General features: G+C 46.0%; 9 protein-coding genes across 9 annotated transcripts; 4 read left to right on the forward strand and 5 right to left on the reverse strand.

Moving 5' to 3' along the window:
- Positions 1–1156: 1156 nt before the first annotated feature.
- Positions 1157–3913, reverse strand: LOC122618082 (ribosomal L1 domain-containing protein CG13096). The gene is made up of 2 exons (XM_043794219.1): positions 2443–3913; positions 1157–2098 (listed from the first exon to the last, which is right to left on the reverse strand). Exons 1-2 carry the CDS (start codon positions 3823–3825, stop codon positions 1319–1321), a joined length of 2163 nt encoding a protein of 720 aa, XP_043650154.1. The 5' UTR covers positions 3826–3913; the 3' UTR covers positions 1157–1318.
- Positions 3914–4395: 482 nt separating this feature from the next.
- Positions 4396–7079, reverse strand: LOC122613644 (U3 small nucleolar ribonucleoprotein protein MPP10). The gene is made up of 3 exons (XM_043787967.1): positions 6876–7079; positions 5055–6807; positions 4396–4961 (listed from the first exon to the last, which is right to left on the reverse strand). Exons 1-3 carry the CDS (start codon positions 6968–6970, stop codon positions 4815–4817), a joined length of 1995 nt encoding a protein of 664 aa, XP_043643902.1. The 5' UTR covers positions 6971–7079; the 3' UTR covers positions 4396–4814.
- Positions 7080–7281: 202 nt separating this feature from the next.
- On the forward strand, positions 7282–9012 carry LOC122613724 (phosphatidylinositol glycan anchor biosynthesis class U protein). Its single transcript, XM_043788090.1, has 4 exons — positions 7282–7492; positions 7553–8177; positions 8289–8560; positions 8620–9012. The coding sequence occupies exons 1-4, from the start codon at positions 7363–7365 to the stop codon at positions 8871–8873; spliced, it is 1281 nt and encodes a 426-aa protein (XP_043644025.1). The 5' UTR covers positions 7282–7362; the 3' UTR covers positions 8874–9012.
- LOC122613794 (39S ribosomal protein L51, mitochondrial) lies at positions 8986–9641 on the reverse strand. Its single transcript, XM_043788214.1, has one exon. It carries the CDS (start codon positions 9546–9548, stop codon positions 9024–9026), a length of 525 nt encoding a protein of 174 aa, XP_043644149.1. The 5' UTR covers positions 9549–9641; the 3' UTR covers positions 8986–9023.
- A 158-nt stretch (positions 9642–9799) lies between these two features.
- Positions 9800–11420, forward strand: LOC122623208 (adenylyltransferase and sulfurtransferase MOCS3). Its single transcript, XM_043802223.1, has 2 exons — positions 9800–9849; positions 9929–11420. Exon 2 carries the CDS (start codon positions 9936–9938, stop codon positions 11295–11297), a length of 1362 nt encoding a protein of 453 aa, XP_043658158.1. The 5' UTR covers positions 9800–9849; positions 9929–9935; the 3' UTR covers positions 11298–11420.
- A 387-nt stretch (positions 11421–11807) lies between these two features.
- On the forward strand, positions 11808–13974 carry LOC122616063 (fatty acyl-CoA reductase wat). Its single transcript, XM_043791329.1, has 5 exons — positions 11808–11956; positions 12015–12127; positions 12228–12738; positions 12828–13542; positions 13604–13974. The coding sequence occupies exons 1-5, from the start codon at positions 11881–11883 to the stop codon at positions 13752–13754; spliced, it is 1566 nt and encodes a 521-aa protein (XP_043647264.1). The 5' UTR covers positions 11808–11880; the 3' UTR covers positions 13755–13974.
- Positions 13975–14493: 519 nt separating this feature from the next.
- LOC122619929 (angiotensin-converting enzyme-related protein) lies at positions 14494–17356 on the forward strand. The gene is made up of 4 exons (XM_043797160.1): positions 14494–14681; positions 14756–15320; positions 15811–17052; positions 17110–17356. Exons 1-4 carry the CDS (start codon positions 14634–14636, stop codon positions 17145–17147), a joined length of 1893 nt encoding a protein of 630 aa, XP_043653095.1. The 5' UTR covers positions 14494–14633; the 3' UTR covers positions 17148–17356.
- A 654-nt stretch (positions 17357–18010) lies between these two features.
- Positions 18011–20354, reverse strand: LOC122619936 (flocculation protein FLO11). The gene has a single exon (XM_043797171.1). It carries the CDS (start codon positions 20352–20354, stop codon positions 19251–19253), a length of 1104 nt encoding a protein of 367 aa, XP_043653106.1. The 3' UTR covers positions 18011–19250.
- An 83-nt stretch (positions 20355–20437) lies between these two features.
- On the reverse strand, positions 20438–21021 carry LOC122619943 (anaphase-promoting complex subunit 11). Its single transcript, XM_043797184.1, has one exon. It carries the CDS (start codon positions 20693–20695, stop codon positions 20438–20440), a length of 258 nt encoding a protein of 85 aa, XP_043653119.1. The 5' UTR covers positions 20696–21021.
- Between the last annotated feature and the right edge of the window lie 110 nt (positions 21022–21131).

Below are 21131 nucleotides of genomic sequence, written 5' to 3' on the forward strand. Positions count from 1 at the left end.
ACATATATGTATGGATTTTATGGCAGCCACAGAGAACGCGGCTAATGATAATTTGGGCTGATAAAAGCTTTACAATGTTTTTGTTGCTTCCGACGACGTGTCCGGCTTGGTATTTGGTTTTTGCCACATTTATTCGGCGGTCACCACAAACGGAACGTGATTCTAATCTCTAGAGTCGCGACCTTGCCCATTGGAAAAGAACTCAATGGATCTCGCACAATGGAAGTGGACAAGACAGCTGGCCAACTTATGGACGTTCAACTGTCAAAGTTCCTGCGAGCCAGGAGCAATAACTGAATCACCAGGCTAATTAAGAGAAATTATGCAAGCAAATGGCCACTTTTGGTCAGCCACCTCATCAAAAAAGTCCGCATAATACATAATTCGTTGCTGGCGAGACATCAAAGAAATTGCATTTTGCTGTACTCCCACTGGATGGTTCGGATTCAGGGAGCTCTACGAAAACATATAGAAAATTGTGTATATGCATATAAATCGGTTCTTATGAAAATTGAAATTGACTCTGTTGTGTACACGTTGCAACTTCCCGCTGGGCAAAGACCGTTGCCATAATGCATATTGGGATTTTATGACCTCAAAAGGATGCCACGAAGGGTAAGGGTTGTTGGCATCCACTTTGAACTGCGATATGTGAACAGGAATTTGCGCCATGTACCGCGAGCCGGCAATCTGGAAAAGACATTCAAAATCGGCGACCATAGGGTAAAATGTCCATGCCTGATTTCATATAATGAATATGCATGGAAATCAATTGCAAGTCATAAGGCAAAAAGCGATTTTAAAAGCGATATTTGCATACTATCACAATTATATTTATATATTTATTGGTTCGTGATAGTTTTTTGGCGTCGTAAAAATAGCTGTTTATATTTCGGATCAACTGTAGCCAAGCAGTCCTATTTATTTAATATAATATAATGTATACAGAGCAAGACAAATATTTGAGTTTCATTGCCATTAAGTCACATACACAACCATCATGGCGGATGAGTAATGTTAATCTTGTTTGAATGACAAAGAAAACTGGCATGGGTTGATCGCGTTCTGATTTCCATGCATATTCCCATGCATATTCTCACAGCCCAAAACCGAGTTGAAATCGGGCAATATTTGTAAATATGCTGCTAAATGCGCGTTTGTTGAAAATATTTTTAAGTAAAAAGAGCTATGTCTTCATACCTAAAACATTCGTTTATTACTTAAAACTGTTGTAAAAATTGCAAACGGAATTATAGCAAGATTGGTTTGCATATATAGAAATAACCTATAACTAAGAAAGAGCAATGCGACTGACATATTACTCGTCATCGTCATCATCATCATCGTCTTCCTCGTCGTCATCTTCCTCATCGTCGTCCTCATCGTCATCATCATCATCTTCATTTTCTTCATCGTCATCTTCATCAGTATCATCGCCATCTTCGCCCTCCTCGCCACTAGCGCCGTCACTGTCCTCTGCCTCCTCGACTTCCTCCTCCTCATCGGATTCTGCTTCGGCCTTGGCGCCCTCGCTGCCCGAATCCTTGCGAGCCTTTTTTGTGGGCACTGCTGTGTCCTCGCCATCATTGTCCTTTGGGGCGGCATCAGCAGCCAGCAATGCTGCCTTCTCGGCCTGCAACTCGGCCTTGCGCTGCACCTGGTTCTTGGTCAGCTTAATGAACTCGGCATCCTTGGTCATGGCAAATCTGGACAGCACCTCGTTGGCCTGCTTCTTAAGCTTGAGCATACGCTGCTCACGAGGACCCACAACATAGGGTGCATCCTCCGGTGGTGCACACATGCTGACATATAGGGGCAGCGAACTGGTGCCCGTAATGTCGATCTTGAGGTACATCGAACGGATGTTGGCCAGTCCCCCAGGATAGACTTGCTGGAGCTGCTTGCTCACCAGCAGGATGTTCTCAGCCAACTGCTCGGCGGTGATCTCGTGGTTGCCCACCGCAATGGCAGTTAGATCACCCTTGGACAACTGCCTGAATGCGGTGCGGGTCAGAGCACGGGTCACCTCCTCTGGCAGCTTGTCGTTGTCCTTGCTCAGACGCACAGCGTGGAGTACATTGCGGGGCTTCTGGGTGTTCTGCGAATGGAGGAAACAAGTGTTTTACAAATTTTGAAAATAGTTTATAATTTGATGATTTTGCATATTAAAAAACCTTAAAATACATTTCATATGGTTGCTTACTAATGGAGTCGGCCGATTTTACGTTTTAAAATTGGTAAAGTAAATAAGTAATGATTTCATTATAAAGCAGCACAAATGATACCCTGATTCAGATATGTAATCTAAAGTTACATATATGAATACCTTTTAACAATACATAGGAATGTTCGCGACCTTCCTTGAGGATTATGTGCGGACAAAAGAAAGGTACTGTGTGTTCCTGGAACACACTCATTACATTAGCAGGCAGAATTTCTTACCTTGCCCAAAAAGGCAGTAGCCTGTCCTGACAATCGACCGTCGCACAACAGGTAGTCGTAGGTGTTGAGGAACTTGCGCTTGGCCTCGAAGGAACCCATCTCGTTGCGCAGCTGGTTGAATGGAACGATGGTTAGTCGTTGCTTCACACCGGCCTCTCGCAACAGATCCTCGTAGTGCTGCTTGGTGGGATCAGACTCAAACTTGGCTCCCCGCTGCAAATCTGGCACGATGAGAGCCACATCGTCATCCTTACCCACCAACGAATGCTTCAGATTCAACTTGACCATGCGCTTTGGGCAGCTGGGAATCTTGTAGCTGCAAACTTGCAGAACGTAACGATAATCAGAGAAGATCGAGGTGTTCTTCTTCTTGGCCACCTCCTCAGACACAACAGACTTCAGAGCCTCGCACACCTTTGTCACATTATTTTCGTTGACAATCTCCTGGAACCGCTTCTCGTCAAAGGACTTCAATTCGAAGGTCAGCTCAACTGGTTTCTTTGTCTTGGCAGGCTCTTTCTTGACAGCGTTGCCTTTGGCCTGGCCTGGTTTGGACTTGTTCGCTGGCTTCTTGGATTTGGGTGCCTTGGAAGGCTTAGACAGCTTCTGCACCGTCTTTGCCTTCTTTTGGAGCTGCGAAGCCGGCTGAGCCTTAACTGGTTTAGCTTGTGCCGCTGCTTTTCCGGATTTTTGGGGGTTTACTGGTGCTACAGTAGCTGGCTTCTGGGCTTCTGGCTTCTTCACTGCTGCTGCTGTTGGGGCAGTCTTTTTAGTTTGTGCAGCAGTTTGCCCTGACTTTTTAGCTGCAGGAGCCACCTGGGCGGCCTTCTTTACAGAAGGTGCGGGATCTTGAGCAGGCTTCTTTGCTGGTGCTTGCTTCTTTGCTGGTGCTTGCTCCTTTTTGGCTTCCACGGGAGCAGCTTTAGTCTTTTTCTCTTGCTTTTTTGGTGGCACTGGGGACTCTGGAGGAGCCAAAATCAAAGCCTTCTTGGATGCGACCTTTTTGCCCACAGGAGCCGCAGTAACCGCTGAAGCCGCTGGTTTTGCCTTGGACTTTTTCGCCGCTGGTGGAGGAGCAGCCGGCGACTCAGGAGGAGCCAGAATCAGTGGCCGCTTGGCCGCTTTTGGCTGCTTCTTCTCGGCTTCCTTCTTGGTCACCACCTGCTTCTTCTCGGCTTCCTTCTTGGACACCACCTGCTCCTTCTTGATGCCATCTTTTTTCACCGGAGCCGCGTTTTTTCCCTTTTTGCTGCTGGCCAGCTCGAGAGTGGCGTCTGTGGCGAGTTTCTTGGTTTTTTCTGGTTTGCTCTTCTTCTTAACCACGCCCTCGATGCTGGCGCTCTTGTTCAGCGACTTGGGCTGCGGTTTCTGTACTTTAACCATATTATATTTTGCGGCAGATGCGTATAAACTCGAGCAAAACTATATTTAAAATGCTACACAACTACACGTGCTACGCTATAATATCGATATAATCAGATTCGCACATCGGTGCTGCAGTCGATATCGGGAACTAATTCGATTAACGATGTCTCAAATTTAGCCAATACATCCACCAATTGCAGCTGTATCGCAGGAATCGATTAAAAAGTATATTTTTGTATGTCATCTCTAAATCCTTTTAATTTTTGGCGCCAACAGATAAAATCAAATTTTTAATTGTAACTTACCAAGGGATTCAATGTTGGACAAAATAGCACGGCAACCCTCTTTTTTTAGTTTGATCAATTATTAAAAAATTAAAGGATTGGCAGGGGCATGGGGACGGCATAGAAAAGGCAATTGTTTTTTTTTTAATAAAGATAGCAAGATTAAAAAAAAATTCTAAATTCAGCCAAACAAAATATAAAATAGCAAATATAAAAAGTATTTATAATCCAAAAGCCTATTTAAACCATAACCAATCAATTCGATTTGAATACTTTACTCCCATTCAAGAAAAGAACATGAACATTTCAAATGCTACGTTATTTGCTTTGATTTCTTTAATTAGGGTACTATTTACATAGCAAACAGTTATTTTAGGTAAATAATTCTAAAAATAGTCATATTCTGCAAACTGCACGCGTGCCTAATCGCCTCACCAGGACACAGAATGTCCTTGACTCACAGACAGCCACACGCAAAGCGCCCACACATCACATACCCATACGCAGAATGGAACATTAAAAGTACCGGCACATGGGAGCTCCCATTGAGCACCAAATTGGGGACTCCCCAGACGCACAGTACATGCTAAAGATATTCTTGCAACCGGGATTGCTTTGTGGGCATACGTGTGTGCTTGTGACAACTTTCTGGCACGTGACTGGACACGAAAAACTTTGCTGGCTTAAGGCAATTACAATATGAAGGAGTCCTAACATGTACGTTTAAAGCTTTAGCTTCTTGGCATCCGCCTTGGCGGGATCCTTTTTCGGTCGCTTGTTGGATGCTGTAGCCGCTGCAGTATCCTGCAGTTTGTGGAAGAAGGCCTTTGAGGACTTCAGAGCACCCTGGTCGTTGCTACTAGCATTGATCTGCAAGAAAAATGTTCATTTAGAATTTAAGTCGCTCAAGAATAGCATTTTATATACAAAACTTAAATGAAGATAAAGTAACATTGTATTTACCTTTTGAACATTGCGATTCTTGGTGATTGTCTTAAGCAGCTTGGCATCCGCCTCCTTCTTTGTGGGCGCCTTGCCCTCCTTGGCTCGCTGAAGCTCGCGCTGTTCCACAGCCGAGTTGATGGCCCGCTGCTTTTGCTTCTTCTTGCGGCGCTCGCGGTTCTTGTCCGTCCGATCTCGTTCGGTCTTGCCAAGTGGAGCGTGCTTGGGTCCGCGGAACACCTCCTCGGGTGCCAATAGCTTGGCATCGCTCACCGCCAGCGGTGCCACCTCTTCCATGTGAACTGCTGGTGTGTTGGTTACGATCTTGACCTCTGGCGCCACCGGTTTCGGAGTGAAGTGGAAGTTGGAAAGAGCGTCCAGTTTAAGGAACAGCGAACGCATTGCCCGCTTGATTTCTTGGTGTTCTTTTGGTTCCGGACCAGACTTGTCATCGCCATCGCGATTGGGATCGAGTTTTTCCATTTCGCGCTGATACTGCGCCTCGTAGATCTGCGACAGAGATTGTTTTGACTTCTCCTGATCTAGCACCAGCTGTTTTCTGTACTCTTGCGGGGTGTTCACTGGTCGCACAGTGCGCTCCACATCGTCCCATGCTTTGTCGCGAATACGCTGCTTAATTATGTCCTCGATGGAGCGGTTATCCTCTTCCGTAATTGGTGCCGTTGGCCTGGTGGTCGAATCAAAGTCGAGAATCTCCTCAAGCAGTGAGTTCTGGGGCCTATTGGCCGCCTTTACTTCACCTTTGAGCTGCCAAGGCTTCTCGCCTAGAACAACGTCTTCGTAGTCGCGGATGCGTTGGAACAAACGAGCCTCTCTCATCTCATTGGATGATTGGGATGGTGGCTCTGTGGGTTGTGGCTCCTCCTCGTCTTTCTCCGAGTCCGAGTCTGAATCGCTGGCGGGTTCTATGCCACTTTTTGCCACAAATTCAGACTCGTCTATTTCGCTGGCCGCCTCCTCTTGATCATTTTCAGGTTCGTCGTGGCCCTCTTCTCCTTCGCTTAGATCCGGATCGCCCTCCTTGGGAAATTCATCCTCATCCGGTTCATTTTCATTTTCACTCTCGTTTTCATTGAAGAAATCTTTCTGCTTGCCTTTGTTAATCTTTTTAGCATGCTCTGTGAGTTCCTCATTCATGTCGAAGAAGTCCGCATAGTTGACATTGCCCTCCTCGTCCTCTTCCTCATCTTCGCCAAGGCCAAAATCCTCTGCATAGTGATCTATATCATCGACCTGCTCAACGCGCTTCTTGCTGTTCAGCCGGCGCATCTCCTTGGCATCCTCCTGCTCCAGGAACTCATTCATCTCTTCCAACTTGAAAAAGGTATCGTCCACCACAGAGTTGCGTACTCGCTTGTTTCTTTTGTCTTTCGGCGTCGTGGTCTTCTGCTTTTGTTGCCCGCCATCCTCGTCGCTGAAGTCCGGTTCCTCGTCTTCATCCTCATCTTCTTCCTCATCAACTGAGTCTTCAGCTTCTACATCTTCGTCTTCCTCCTCCTGTTCCTCACCATCGTCCAGTTCGATGCCCAGGTGCTGCTCTCGCATCGCCGTCAGCTGAGCGGTTTGCTCCAGCAGCTGTTGGAACACCAGTTCGTTGCGCATCTCCAGTTGCTGCCAGATCTGCTCCTTGTCCATCTGCTCCAGCACCAATTCCGGCAGCAGTGCCTTCTTGTTCGCCACATCCCCGCTGATGCTAACGGCGTATGTCTGCTGGATGAGCTGCTCGATGGCCTCCACTTGTTCCGGCTGTGGCCTAAAATGGAAATTGTTTAGACTACGTTTGAACAAAACACGTGCGCGGTCTTTGGGAGGAAAACAAACTTGAGAAAACGCTCCGGATTCTTGGTCAGCTGCTCGAAGTTCTCTGCGATTTCCTTAAAGACATTCGCCTTCTTAGGTTTTTTACTTCCAATCATTGCTAATCTCGCTTTCTGTGCTTAATTAAATGAAATATATAATTCAACAATTCGAGTGCAAGAGCGGTTCCAGAAACAACAACAAGATGGCAAGAGATGGACCAGATACCTAGAGATGAGTGCGTGACGATTTGAAACCTACGGAACGATTACAAGTAACCATTTACGAAGTTTTGCCAAAAAGTTTAAGCCTAAATTTGTTATTTCCACTCTAATAACTTTATTAAACTTTGGGAAAACATTGCTTAGTAAAATATCCCATTTGCTAACTCAGCCATATATTGTGACAGGGAAATCGATAATTTATCGAGGGCCTGTGCCACCACCAAGCCAGCTGTAGGCGGCTTTTTACAGGCGGAGTCCGTTCCTAAAAAACTATGCCCAACTAGAAGATGGATTCAAAGTTCTTTAAACTGCTGCTCCTGGGCGGCGCCGTGCGCTTCTATTTCTGTCGCACGCCGCTGGCTCCGATGATTGGCAACCGAGTGGAGTTCGCGACGCCTTTAAACTCACACAAGCGCAGTGAGTAAACAAAATACACATCACATAAATGCACCAGTCTGAATGGAGTTATTCTTGCAGTGCAAGAGGGGATATTCCTGCTGCAGAATGGCATTGATCCCTATGAAGGCGACCTGGTACACGAATCGCCGCTGATACTCAGCGCCCTCTCTGGATTGTTTCAAAAGTTCCCGCACTTCTTGCCCATATTCTACATATTCCTGGATGTCTGCACGGCGGCCCTGCTGTATGCGATGAGTCTGAGATTCGTAAAGCAAAAGCAGAAGCAGCAGGACGTGGAGCGAAAGGAATATGCGAAGGATTCGGAGGAGCTGCAGTTTAACCCGCTGGACAAGTTTGACATTCCGGAACTTGTGATCGTTGCATATCTCTTTAACCCACTGACTGTAATGAGTTGCATCGGCATGACATCGACCGTGATAAGCAATCTGTTCCTGGCTTTCTTTTTCTACTGCCTTGTGAAAGGACTGCTCCTTCCATGCGTACTGGTCCTCGCTTTCGAGACCGTCCGCAGCTTCTATCCCATCGTACTGATAGCGCCACTGCTACTCGTCTTTTCACGGAACTCGGTCAGAAGGGGTGTGGCTATATCGGTGCTGTTCATCGTCAGTTGCCTAATCGTGGCAATTGCTAACTATTTTGTGCTGAACAGCTGGAACTTCCTGGATGGAACGTTGGGTTTCATGTAAGCTATAACTTCTCTAATAATTATTTGTAATAATATGTAATATGTATCTCTATGTAATTATTTATTGTAATAATAATAATTTATTTTATGTTTTTTAATGTCTTGCAGATTTTATTTCCGCGATCTGCAGCCGAATATCGGCCTGTTCTGGTACTTTTTTACTGAAATGTTTGAACACTTCCGCACCATGTTCCTGATCACATTCCAATTAAATGCCACCGTATTATACCTGGTGCCACTAAGTATTAAGCTGCGCAAGGAGCCCCTACTGCTAGCCACGGTATTGGTAGCCCTAATGGCCGTTTTTAGGGCGTATCCCAGCCTGGGCGATGTGGGCTTTTATTTGGCCTTGCTTCCTCTGTGGAAAAGATGTTGGAAATGTAAGTTATCTGGTTCACTTAGTAATTTCAACTATTAATCATTATGGAATTTTTTTCAGTCATGGCCCATGGCTTTGTGGTCTTTACGTTCTTTCTGGTCACTCTATCTATGATGGGAGCCCTTTGGCACTTGTGGATCTATGCAGGCTCGGCAAATGCCAATTTCTATTTCGGTGCCACTCTGGCGTTTTCCACCGGCCAGATATTTCTCATCACCGATCTGCTGTTCGCCCACGTTAAACGTGAGTTCTGCCTATTCAATGGTCAGAAGATCCTGATCGATGGCGAAGAAGCGAGGATAGTCTTAAAGTAAGCATAAACAGTATCAGTATGACAGACGGAATCCAGGAACTTTGTACAGATGCAGAATGCGCTTCCTAATGGCAGCCAGGCATACTCTTAAGATAAGTTAACTCCGAACAATATCAGATTAAACAAAATATTTTATTTGATTCTAATGGTTTTACTGATGTGAATAGCCCGTCTTAGTCTTGCGGTTGAGGAATCTGTACAAGTACAGGATGCGCTTCTCCATTTCCCGCCATTTGGTGGGTCGGGCGATTGGATACTTGGACTTCTCGAGCAGCTTACGCTTACGGAGAAGCACCTGGTACTCATTGCCGGAGACACCGCGCAGCCAGGATGGCAGGGAGTAGAGCACCTTGACTGGATGCAGACGATCGTTGCCCAGAATGTCGATGTAGTCGTTCTGGCCAAATAAGGCACGTTTCTTTGACCAGGCGTTCTTCGGGCGGTACACTGGCATGGGCAGCTTATGTCCGTTGTCCACATGGGGTAGTAGACCGCTCTTGAAGATCTTATCCTCGTATCCATAGCGCCGCACAGTGGGACCGCGTGCTCTTCGCTCGGCATGGGATAACTGCCGCACGGTGTAGCTTGTTGATGCCATCGGAGCCAAGGCTTTTCCGCCCACAGCAAGGAGCGTGGCTCTGCCCACCTTTTGAATCGTACTTCCCAGCCAGGACATGGCTATGTTTTAATTTACGATTAGATAATTGTAAACACCGACTGGAAATGGGTGAAAAAACACGAACAGAACAGCTGTTCTAGCTGGCATGCCGGCAGTGTTGGAAAATGTTATGGGTTGTTGTACCTAAGTGCGGTACAAGGCATATGGCAATATAAGTTAAGTAGGGAAGGTAAATATAAGCGAATTTTTATGTTATGAAAATCATAACAATTTAAATTTGCGATGTAATAAGCTTTTATAGAGAGTGCAAGTTATACGGCAAACTAGGAATCGAAACAGTGGACCATCGAAAGTGCCGGTAAGTGTAATCGACATTCAACAGCTGATTGCCCAGCAAAACATTTGTTTCAATTGACCAACGCAAAATCCATCTGCAGCATCCCAATGATGGAATCCGAGGTAGATTCCGAGCGAAGCCAGTTGAAGCGGGAGATCGCCGAGCTGCGCGCAGCGCTCAACCGGAAGGAGCAGTGCCTCCGGGAATTGGAGGCCTCTGTTTACAGCCACGCTAGCGCAGACCAGCAGGTCGTCGGAAATGCTCTGGAATCTCCTGGACGTGCTGTCCACACCAAGTTGACTAATGACGATATTGCACGATACAGCCGCCAGCTTATACTGCCCGACTTCGGAGTCCAGGGACAACTAAAGCTGAAGAACAGCTCTGTGCTGATTGTGGGCCTGGGCGGATTAGGATGTCCGGCGGCGCAATACTTGGCGGCAGCCGGATGCGGACGCTTGGGACTCATAGACTATGACGAGGTGGAGCGGAGCAACTTTCACCGCCAGATCCTGCACTCCGAGGACCGGTGCGGTATGTCTAAGGCTGAGTCGGCGAGGATAGCGCTGCTCGAACTGAATCCGCACTGCGAGATCCATTGCCATTCCAGGCTGCTGTACAGCCAGAACGCCTTGCACATCATCCGTGGCTACGACGTGGTCCTGGACTGCAGCGACAATGTGCCCACCCGTTATCTACTCAGCGATGCCTGCGTCATGCTGAGGAAACCCCTCGTCTCCGGCAGTGCACTCAAGATGGACGGTCAGCTCACTGTTTACAACTACGCTAATGGACCTTGCTACCGGTGTATCTACCCAGTGCCTCCGCCACCGGAAGCAGTCACCAACTGCGGAGATGGCGGCGTACTGGGTGCTGTCACGGGCACAATTGGTGCTATGCAGGCACTGGAGGCCATCAAGGTGATTGTGGGACTGGGCGATGTCCTCGCCGGACGCCTCCTCATCTTCGATGGCAGTAGCAGCTTGTTTCGGAATATTCGCATACGCAGCAAGCGGCCCAACTGCCATGTGTGCTCCGCCCAGCCGCTGATCACGGAGCTGATCGACTACGAAATGTTCTGCGGCATGCATGCAACCGACAAGGACAATCCCTTGCAACTGTTGTCGTCGGATGAGCGTTTGTCCGTGACGGACTACCAGGCGAAGCTCCAGGCTCAACCACATTTGCTTATCGATGTGCGGCCAACGGCGGAATTCGAGATTTGCCAGCTGCCCGAGGCTGTGAACGTGCCACTAGTGGAGATCCTAGACGACAGCTATCTCAAGCGGTTTGGCAAGCAGTTGGAGGATAAGGAACTGCCCATCATCCTGCTCTGCCGTCGTGGAAATGATTCCCAGATCGCCGTTCAGCATGTGCGCAATCGATTCCCCATGCATTCCGTTCGAGACCTCATTGGCGGACTGCACGCCTGGACGAACAGCGTAGACCCCAGTTTTCCCATATACTAATCCGACGAAAGTTCTACGTAGACATATATGTTGATTTATTCTTGTTTTCTCCTGCGTTGCATTGGCTTTTTTTTGTATTTACCTAAGTTCTACGTCTGTCTTGTTATCACAAATACCAAGCTGGTGTAATAAAATGAATAATTCAGTTCTCCCTTTTTTCATTGAGTATAACGATAAATTTGATGGAAAAATACGTCTTCCGGGTTCTAAAGGGGAACTATAAAAGTGGAAAAGTATGGACACCCAAGCATTGCATATCCTTACATACTTTTCTATGTGCAAGAGGTGAAGCGATGGATTTTCAGTCTATAAATATATATATCCATATATATCCTTTTAATTCAATGCTGATAAAAAAACTAACCTTTACAACACGTTTACCTTTACACACCGATCAGTTCCACCAGTTTTTCACCTTCGTAATTGCATTTTGTAATCAAATACAAAGTGAAACAAATTGAATAATTGAAGCGCAATGGTGGGCACAAGAACATTAGCATTCGATTATAAATGGGATAAAGAGTGAAAGCACCTGCTCATTTGTGTAGGCGAGCTGACGAAACCAATATCATTTCAATCCAAAATGCAGACTGACATTTTACAGTTTTATAAAAACAAATCGGTTTTTGTAACCGGTGGCACTGGATTTCTGGGAAAAGGTTGTGATAAATCCCTCGGTATTAAGTCCCAAACCAAGATCTCCAATCCTAATTTCAGTGATCATTGAAAAACTGTTGCGTTCAACTGATGTAAGGCGAGTTTATCTCTTAATAAGGCCCAAAAAGAATGACACTGTGGAGGGACGATTTCTGGCCTGGAAAGATGAACCGGTGAGTCCAATTAGAGGATGATCAGCAAGTGGATAACCATTCTATAGTGACTTCCGAACTCTTCTGATATAAAATCGGATTAAATGATTATATATTCCAGGTTTTTGAGACCCTACTCAAGGCTAAGCCGAAGGCCCTGCAGTTGGTGACACCCATTTCGGGAGACTGCAGCGAATCAGGTTTGGGTCTCAGCGACGGGGATCACAAAATAGTGACCACTGATGTGCAGGTGATCATCCACAGTGCCGCCTCCATTCGCTTTGTTGAGCCGCTCCACAGGGCTCTCAACACCAACACGCGTGCCACGCGCCTATTGATCCAGCTGGCCAAGGAGATGAAGGGCCTAGAAGCCTTCGTGCACATCTCCACGGCCTTCTCCAACTGCCCCTCGCAGCACATTGAGGAGCGTTTCTACCCGGAGCACCTATCATGCCCGGCCGCCAAGGTGCTCGAATTCAACGAGACTTTGAGCGCAGATCTGATGGACAACATGGCTCCGGCTCTGATGGGCAAGTTCCCGAACACCTATACATACACCAAGGCACTGGCCGAGCAGGTGATCCAGATGGAGGCGCAGGATCTGCCTATCTGCATATTTCGTCCTGCGATAAGTAAGTGATCTTGCTCTGAAAGCGATTACGGATTAAATATCTTCATATGTGTGATTTAAGTTAACATTAAACACCTTTGTCCGTTGCAGTCCTGGCAAATTTCAAGGAACCGATGTCCGGATGGATTGACAACCTTCACGGCATCGTAGCCTTGATATACGGCAATGCCCATGGGATCCTTCGCTTGTTATATGTCAATCCTAAGGCCGATGCTCTAATAGTTCCCGGCGACTATTGTGCCAACGTGGCGCTGGCCGCCGGATGGCAGGTGGCAAAGCATTCTGAATCGCCATCCGCCTCTCAGTTGGCGGTAAAGACGCCCATTTATACTCTCGCCACAGCGAAGTCAAATTCCATCACCTTCGGGGAAGCGGTCAAGTTGGGCATCGATCATAATCATAAGATTCCGGTCACCAAAACGATTTGGTATCCCTTTGCCCACTTTACCACCTGTTCGTGGCTGTTCAAGTTGGGCTGCATATTTTATCATCTGATTCCTGGTTTCTTCTTTGATCTCCTCCTGCGCATTCAAGGTAAAAAGCCCATTCTGATGAAGAGTTATCAAAAGATCCACGAAGCACTATTGCTGCTCTTTCCCTTCAACGGCATAACGTACACGATGGATATGGGGAATACCAATCAGTTATGGGATTCCATGTCGCCGGAGGACAGAAGAATATTTCCCTTCGACATGGCCACTCTCAACTGGGAGGAGTACTACAGTCGCATCTTGTCCGGAATGCGGGTGTTTCTCTTCAAGGAATCCTGGGACACCTTGGAATACGCAAAAAAACGATTATTCAGGTGCGTATAATACTGATACAATTTAATAATACTGCTTATCCAATTTTAATGTCTTTTTCAGATTTTACCTGTTGCATCGATTCCTTCAACTTGTACTGTGTCTGGTTTTCGGAAAGTTTGTGTGGATCCTGTACAGTCTAATTGCTAATAATTACTTTCAGAGCGTTGAGGTTAACCTGGCGTCTGCGGTTTTCGATTCTCCAAATATTTAATCGAAAGTCAATTGTTCTTTTTTGATCAATCACAAAAAAAAAGTTGTGTCCGTGCGTAAATTGATTGTCGCAGTCTGCGTTTGACCGTTTTTTACGCTAATATACGAAGTGTTATAATAATTTAAAAACATAAATTTGTTTGTAAATTAACTGTTACGAAAATATAAATTCCTTTTTTTTAACAATTACACTCACAACTAACGGCTTTATAATTTGAGTTTGGCGTAAAAAATACCGTTAGCGCTGCACTCAACAGCTGAGCGGCGCTCAGCCGCCGATAATGCAGACAACAAAAAAAGTATAGCAAAGTGGTAGATTGGAGGGCAGGTGTAAAATTACGGAACACGCAAACTCTTGTGATTGTGTATGAATGCGAGACGGCAAGCAGTTCTGCATTTGTATCGACATCGGGAGCGCATTGAGCAGCAGTGCTGTTAGCTCAGCCATTTTCCCGCCACATACGTACTTAATATATAGATTACTAATCAATTTTATATACTTGCCAACACAACACAAAGATGTATTTACTAGCCATAAACACTATAAATTGTAGAATAATCATAGTTGATTAATTTGTATTCGTTTTTTTATGGCCTATACTAAAACATGTGTACACTGCTCGTGTAAGACTTTAGCGATTTCTTTCGGCCCCCAGTCGGCAGCACTGTGGACTGCTTTATCTCGTTTTACTGTACGATGCTCGTGAACGCTCTTATAAAAACCGTTCTCCGTCGAAACGAGAATTCAGTAGCTCCACAGCAGCGACGGGAAGACAAAGCAATCCGGATTGAATACGTCCTAGTTTTGGGTCCGTATTACTGAAAATTTAAAGTGCAAAGTAGCTGATAAGCGCGGCTTGACCCAGGAAAGGCGGCAAAGATGGGGGCATGCAATATAACCGTCTTATTGCTGGTCATCATGTTGTGGGTGAGTTATACCATCACAAACCGCAAAGAATTCTCTTAATTTCTATATTTAAACATATGTATATATTTCATTAGCTACCCCATGGACTGTCCATGGGCAATAGCTGCTCGGCATCGGTGCTGGAGGCGCGCAGATTTTTCGAGCTAGAAAATGAGCAACTGCGAAAGCGCTTCCACGAGGAATTCCTGTCCGGCTACAACTATAACACCAATGTTACGGAGGCGAACCGCCAGGCCATGATCGAAGTGTATGCCCGCAATGCCGAGCTCAACAAGCTCCTAGCCCAGCGGATAAAGGCCTCCGATTACATCCTGTCGGAGGATGCGGATATACGACGACAGGCCGAGCATCTCTCCAAACTGGGAGCATCTGCCCTGAACGCCGACGACTACCTGGCCCTGCAGAATGCCATCAGTTCGATGCAGACGAACTATGCCACCGCCACCGTGTGTTCCTACACCAATCGCAGCGATTGCTCGCTCACACTAGAGCCGCACATCCAGGAGCGTCTGTCCCACAGCCGTGATCCTGCCGAGCTGGCTTGGTACTGGCGGGAGTGGCACGATAAGGCCGGAACTCCCATGCGGGAGAACTTCGCCGAGTACGTGCGTCTGACGCGCAAGGCATCCCAATTGAATGGTAAGTAATGGACGCCCCGATAACCCGCTGTCTGACCCGAATCGGAGGAAATTGTTCCGCCAGCACTGGGAGAAATGCATTCAAAGTGGGTTAACCACTCCATATTTATCTGTTGTTGGGTATTTTCAGTCCCCTTTTTGCAATGTCGTGATATAAGAAAATTTGAAAAGCAAAGAATGTTTTCCTGTGTAACGAAACTCCCCAAAATATTTAGATATCTAAATATGTTTGAATAACTCTATATCCATCCCACAAAAGCTGAAAGATTATTGAAGCCTTATAATAGTTCTAAAAATAGTTTCTACCAAAGTTTATGTATTATTTTTAATTAATTTAATATTTAATAATAGGTTAAAAGGGGTTATCACTTTTTCAGACTTTGATTTAATTACAAAACATAGTTTTTTTTTTACAAATGCTTTCGATTTAATATTAATAGAATTCACATTACAAATCTTGCCTATAACGTAATATTTCTGTCTGCTTAAAGGTCACCGCTCCTATGCCGACTACTGGGTTCAGTTCTACGAGGACCCGGACTTTGAGCGCCAACTGGATGCCACATTTAAGCAGCTACTGCCCTTCTACCGACAGCTCCACGGCTACGTTCGCTTTCGTCTGCGGCAGCACTACGGTCCGGATGTGATGCCGGCAGAGGGAAACATTCCCATAAGTCTGCTGGGCAACATGTGGGGTCAGTCCTGGAACGAACTGCTCGATTTGTTTACTCCGTATCCGGAGAAGCCGTTTGTGGACGTGAAGGCCGAAATGGAGAAGCAGGGATACACGGTGCAGAAGCTGTTTGAGCTGGGTGATCAGTACTTCCAGTCGCTCGGAATGCGCGCCCTGCCCCTCAGTTTCTGGAATCTGAGTGTGCTCACCCGTCCCGACGATCGTCAGGTGGTTTGCCACGCCTCCGCCTGGGACTTTTACCAAGACAGCGATGTGCGGATCAAGATGTGCACCGAAGTGGACTCCCACTACTTCTATGTGGTGCATCATGAACTAGGCCATATCCAGTACTATCTGCAATACGAGCAACAGCCGGCTGTCTACCGGGGAGCCCCCAATCCTGGCTTCCATGAAGCTGTGGGCGATGTGATAGCCTTATCGGTGATGTCGGCAAAGCACTTGAAGGCCATTGGGCTGATCGAGAATGGTCGACTAGACGAAAAGAGTCGTATCAATCAGTTGTTCAAGCAGGCCCTCTCCAAGATTGTCTTCCTGCCCTTTGGCTACGCCGTGGATAAGTATCGCTATGCCGTTTTTCGCAATGAATTAGATGAGTCGCAATGGAACTGCGGCTTCTGGCAGATGCGATCCGAGTTTGGCGGCGTTGAGCCACCAGTATTCCGCACCGAAAAAGACTTTGACCCGCCAGCCAAGTACCACATTGATGCAGATGTGGAGTACCTGCGCTACTTTGCCGCCCACATCTTCCAGTTTCAGTTCCACAAGGCCCTGTGCCGCAAGGCCGGCCAGTATGCACCCAACGACAGTCGACTGACTCTGGACAACTGTGATATCTTCGGGAGCAAGGCAGCTGGACGATCACTAAGCCAGTTCCTCTCAAAGGGCAGCTCCCGCCATTGGAAGGAGGTGCTGGAGGAGTTCACGGGCGAAACGGAAATGGACCCAGCCGCTCTGCTGGAGTACTTTGAACCGCTCTACCAGTGGCTAAAGCAGGAGAACAGTCGCTTGGGCGTGCCATTGGGCTGGGGACCAACAGACAGTAAGTAATTAAATTTAAAAAAGTTACTCCAAATTACAAATTACCTTTCCTTTGCAGAAATCCCCTCTGATTGCTGTGGAACATTTAGCACCTAGACTGAGCCATCCAAAACATGACTAAAGGTTATTAGGACCCGCAAAAAAAATAGTGGTTTAGACTGTCATTAACAAACAAACAAAATAAACTTGATAAGAACGATAATTAATTCTACATCTGCGCATTGATATTTAAATTGATATTTATTGTATCGATTCATTCGTATCGTTTCTTTCTTTTCATTAATAAATTGCCATTACATAATACACTTTTTAACGATATCTCACCACCTTTCGTCATAAACAAAATTGTATAAATTATATCCTTTTGTGAATTGTGTTTCCATCTCAACCACAAAGTTGTATATGTTTCGGTCAGTGTAAATTTTCGATATCTTGCTTGCTTTTTTGTACACAGCAAAAGCGCTCAAAAGTTCATCTCAAATTTATTTGATGCTTCTAACTGGTTGCCCCTTTGAATAACTCGGATAAGATATGATCGTTAATATCAGTGTTAATGGAACCTGTTGAATATTTAAGCTGAATTCAGATTGGCTACACAAAAAAAAAACTGCAAAAAAAAAAACTATCGGTTAATATTAGTAAACAAAGGTATTGCTGAAACTGAAATCAAGCCATGAGTTCTAAAACCGTTTGTTTAACAAGAACTGTAAACTATTGCCCTTGAGAAAGTGTATTTGTTAACTGGTTATCCTTATACTGAATCCTTATAGGTCATATTCCACCCGAGTTGTTCAAAGCTAGGCCAGTGATTATATGTTGCGACTTGTGCTGCAGTATATGTTCTATGTTCTGCTAATATATCGATGCTTTTGTGATCTGGTCGTATCGAATTTCCGCACATTTTGATTTGTAGTCTCTGTTGGAGTTGTGTATTTGAGAATGAAATAAGGAACAGTTAATTATGATCGTGTGGATTTTAATTCCAATCGTTTAACTTCATAGGGTGATTTAATTTTAGTAGATTATAAGGAATTTGTTTTGAGAAATAAAACAATCTAAAAACTAACAATAAATATTGGAAATTGTATAATTTTTGATTAGGTAATATATGTAAATCTGTTTTCATTTCGCAATCTCCCGCTTTATGCTTGTGATATGGGAGATACCGATGGTATCTACTGCGTTTTCATCAATTTTCGCTTTAACTGTTACTTGGTAAAAATTGTATATGTGTTTAGGATATAAATATTTTATGCAATGCAATTCCAGAATTATAAGACAGTTAGCCCCAATTGCGGAGTGCGACTTTGGAACAAATTGGGAAAATTTACAATCAAAAATAGTTTAAAATGCTTTTCTGCTTCACGGAACGTGCAACGTGCAGGTAACTGACTTATAGATCTGAAACGCACTGTACAACTGCTCGGGGGATTTGCTCCAATACTTGAGCTTTACATATATATGCCTAGTTTTTTTGTTGTATTTTTAATGATAGGATTATTGGACTAACAGTAAGATCAGCTAGATTTTGCTTTGAGATGCAGATACATTTTCGTATTATATAATTTTCCAAACGATTCGCCATTACGAAACTAATACTTAACAGGGCTATAAAATCAATCCAGATATTCATATGTATAGGCCAAGAGTTTAGTTTTGGTTAGTGCTACATGAGTTGGAACAATTTGATTTCGTTTTTGTTGGATAGTATGCATTCTAACAAAACATTTCAGAGTCAATGCAAATAATAGAACTAGATCTATGAATTCGATGCGGAATTTCAAGCATTTTAGAATTATGTTTATACAATTTGAGTAATACATAGATGCATATAAGGATCTTATCCTTTACTACTTAGCGATTATTATTGAATACAAATTTCTTGTGTTTATTATTTAATATTAAACGTGAAAAGTGGTACGCTTACATTCATAGACATTTTCATCGTTTTGCAAAAAACATTTATAAACCGTTCATATGTTTCGAGATTCAATATCAAGAACGAGGGACCATGGCAAGCTTTATGAGTTGAAAGTTGATAGAGTGAGTGTTGAGTGTGTGTGGGATCTTTCTGCACTTGAATTTGAATTGACTCTTGGAGAAATGTCGTCTAATTGACCCTTTCCGAAGTGTTGGCAGCGGCTGCTATTTGAATCTGCTTATGTTCTTGAACTTGGCTTAGTCCAAGAACGGGTTTTGTCATACAGGTCGCGAATGGTGGGTATGTTGGGGATGTTGATGTGAATGTGGATGCGGCTGGGTGACGCTGCTGATGCTGTGGTTACTGCTGCTGGTGCTCGCACCGCCTCCACCACCGCCGCCCGCCTTTTGCCTTGTGGGTGGCGGCGGAGGCGGTGCCTGTCTCATGCGCTGCTGCAGGATTCTCGGCAACTGTGGATGCGCCTTGTGCTGAGCTGGTGGTGCGGGTGGTGGCGCTGGCCTCTGGTGGTAGTGGTTAGCCGATTGCGGCTGCTGCTGTTGTTGCTGCTGCATTTGTTGGTGCTTGCCCATCGAGGAGGCTGCGGATGAGGAGCCGGAGGCTCCTGAAGTGGAGCTAGTGGAGGCGTGGGAAGTGGTCGACCCAGTGGCCAGTTTGGTGGGCAGTCCCCCGCTGGCTGCCGGCGATGCCATGGCCCTGGAGTTCACATTTCCCGCACTCCCAGCTCCAGCAGCATCTGTCATCTTAGGCAAGGCTACTGGCGCATAGGAGCCATCGTCCTCTTCGTCGGAGCTCAAGGAATTCGCGTCCGATGGAGTGCGAGACCTCGAGGGCGGCGACAGTGCGTCCTGCTCTTGCAGGAACACGCGGAATCCCTGTATCGACTCGTTTAGCGCCCACAGCTGAGATAGCAGCGACAAATCCAACTGCCGCAGACCGTACATCTCCCGTCGCAGAATGGCCAACTGGTTGTCGATGGTGGACGAGGTGGCTCCAGTGCTGCTTGAGCTGTTAGTGGGCGTATGAACCGCTCCAGCGCTGTGTGTGCTGGAAGCGCGACTGTGCACAGACTCCCGATCACTGAGCGACTCCTGCGTGGACGAAAGACTACCGTGCCGCTGGCTGTGTCCGTGTCCATTATAGCTGCGATTTCGGGACGCCACCGCCGCCGACGAGGAGGTGGAGGGGCCCAGGTATAGTTCGCCGGCGGCTACTGTCAGTGCGGAAACACTGGACGCTGGCGAGGCCGTGCGGGGATGGGGGCCAATGGCCACAGGAGCCGCCGTAGCGGCGCTCAGACTTTTTGGCAGTGGCGGCAGACCCGTCAAGTGCGGCTGGGCATCGTTGCTGCTGTTCTCCATCATTTGATAAAGCTTACTATGTCTCTACGGTTTCTTCTTACTGCTGATCCTCACGGGTATTTAGTAACTAGAACTATAACGCGGGCTTAATGCACGTTGAACTTCCAGCTCTGGCGGCACATGGGGCACTGTTTGTTCAACGGTTGCAGGTTCAGCCACTTGACGATGCAGTGCATGTGGAAGCAATGGGAGCAGACACCCCACACCAGCGGGCAGTCGTCACCGGGCAGAGCGCACTCCGGGCAGGTGCTCTCGAAGGACATGCGACAGATACCGCAGTTCTCGTCATTCGCTATCCAACGCCAAGTTGCAACTCCCGTCCATGACTTGATTGTCACTTTCATTTTGCGCACATTTGTCTTACACTGAAATTGTCTGGTTTGTCCCCGCTTTGCGTTGCATGGAATATGGGTGCTCTGGCCAATGAAGCGGGTGTTTTTCGACCGTTTCCGAATGTTTTTTGCAAAATATTGCCTTTTTTCTTTAGTTAGGCTGCTGAAAATAGGTCGATAGGTCCGGATATCGATTGCCCGATTGGTCTTAGCGATGGACGCAGTGTAGGCTGAGCTAAGCTGTCGGTCAAGCAGTGCGACTTGCGATGCCCTGTTGTGGTAAACGAAATATTTTTAATTGTTTATTATGGTATTAATATGGATATTTTTCTTTTATTTTTGAGTGTTGTAACAATGTAAATTTGATCTGCACTTAGTGCTATTCTTTGACATTTAAGTCGCTTTGTACCTTTGCAAGCACTAGATAGAGATATCGATATTATATAGA

The sequence above is a fragment of the Drosophila teissieri genome, chromosome 2L, assembly GCF_016746235.2.
Source record: "Drosophila teissieri strain GT53w chromosome 2L, Prin_Dtei_1.1, whole genome shotgun sequence".
NCBI lineage: Eukaryota > Metazoa > Arthropoda > Insecta > Diptera > Drosophilidae > Drosophila > Drosophila teissieri.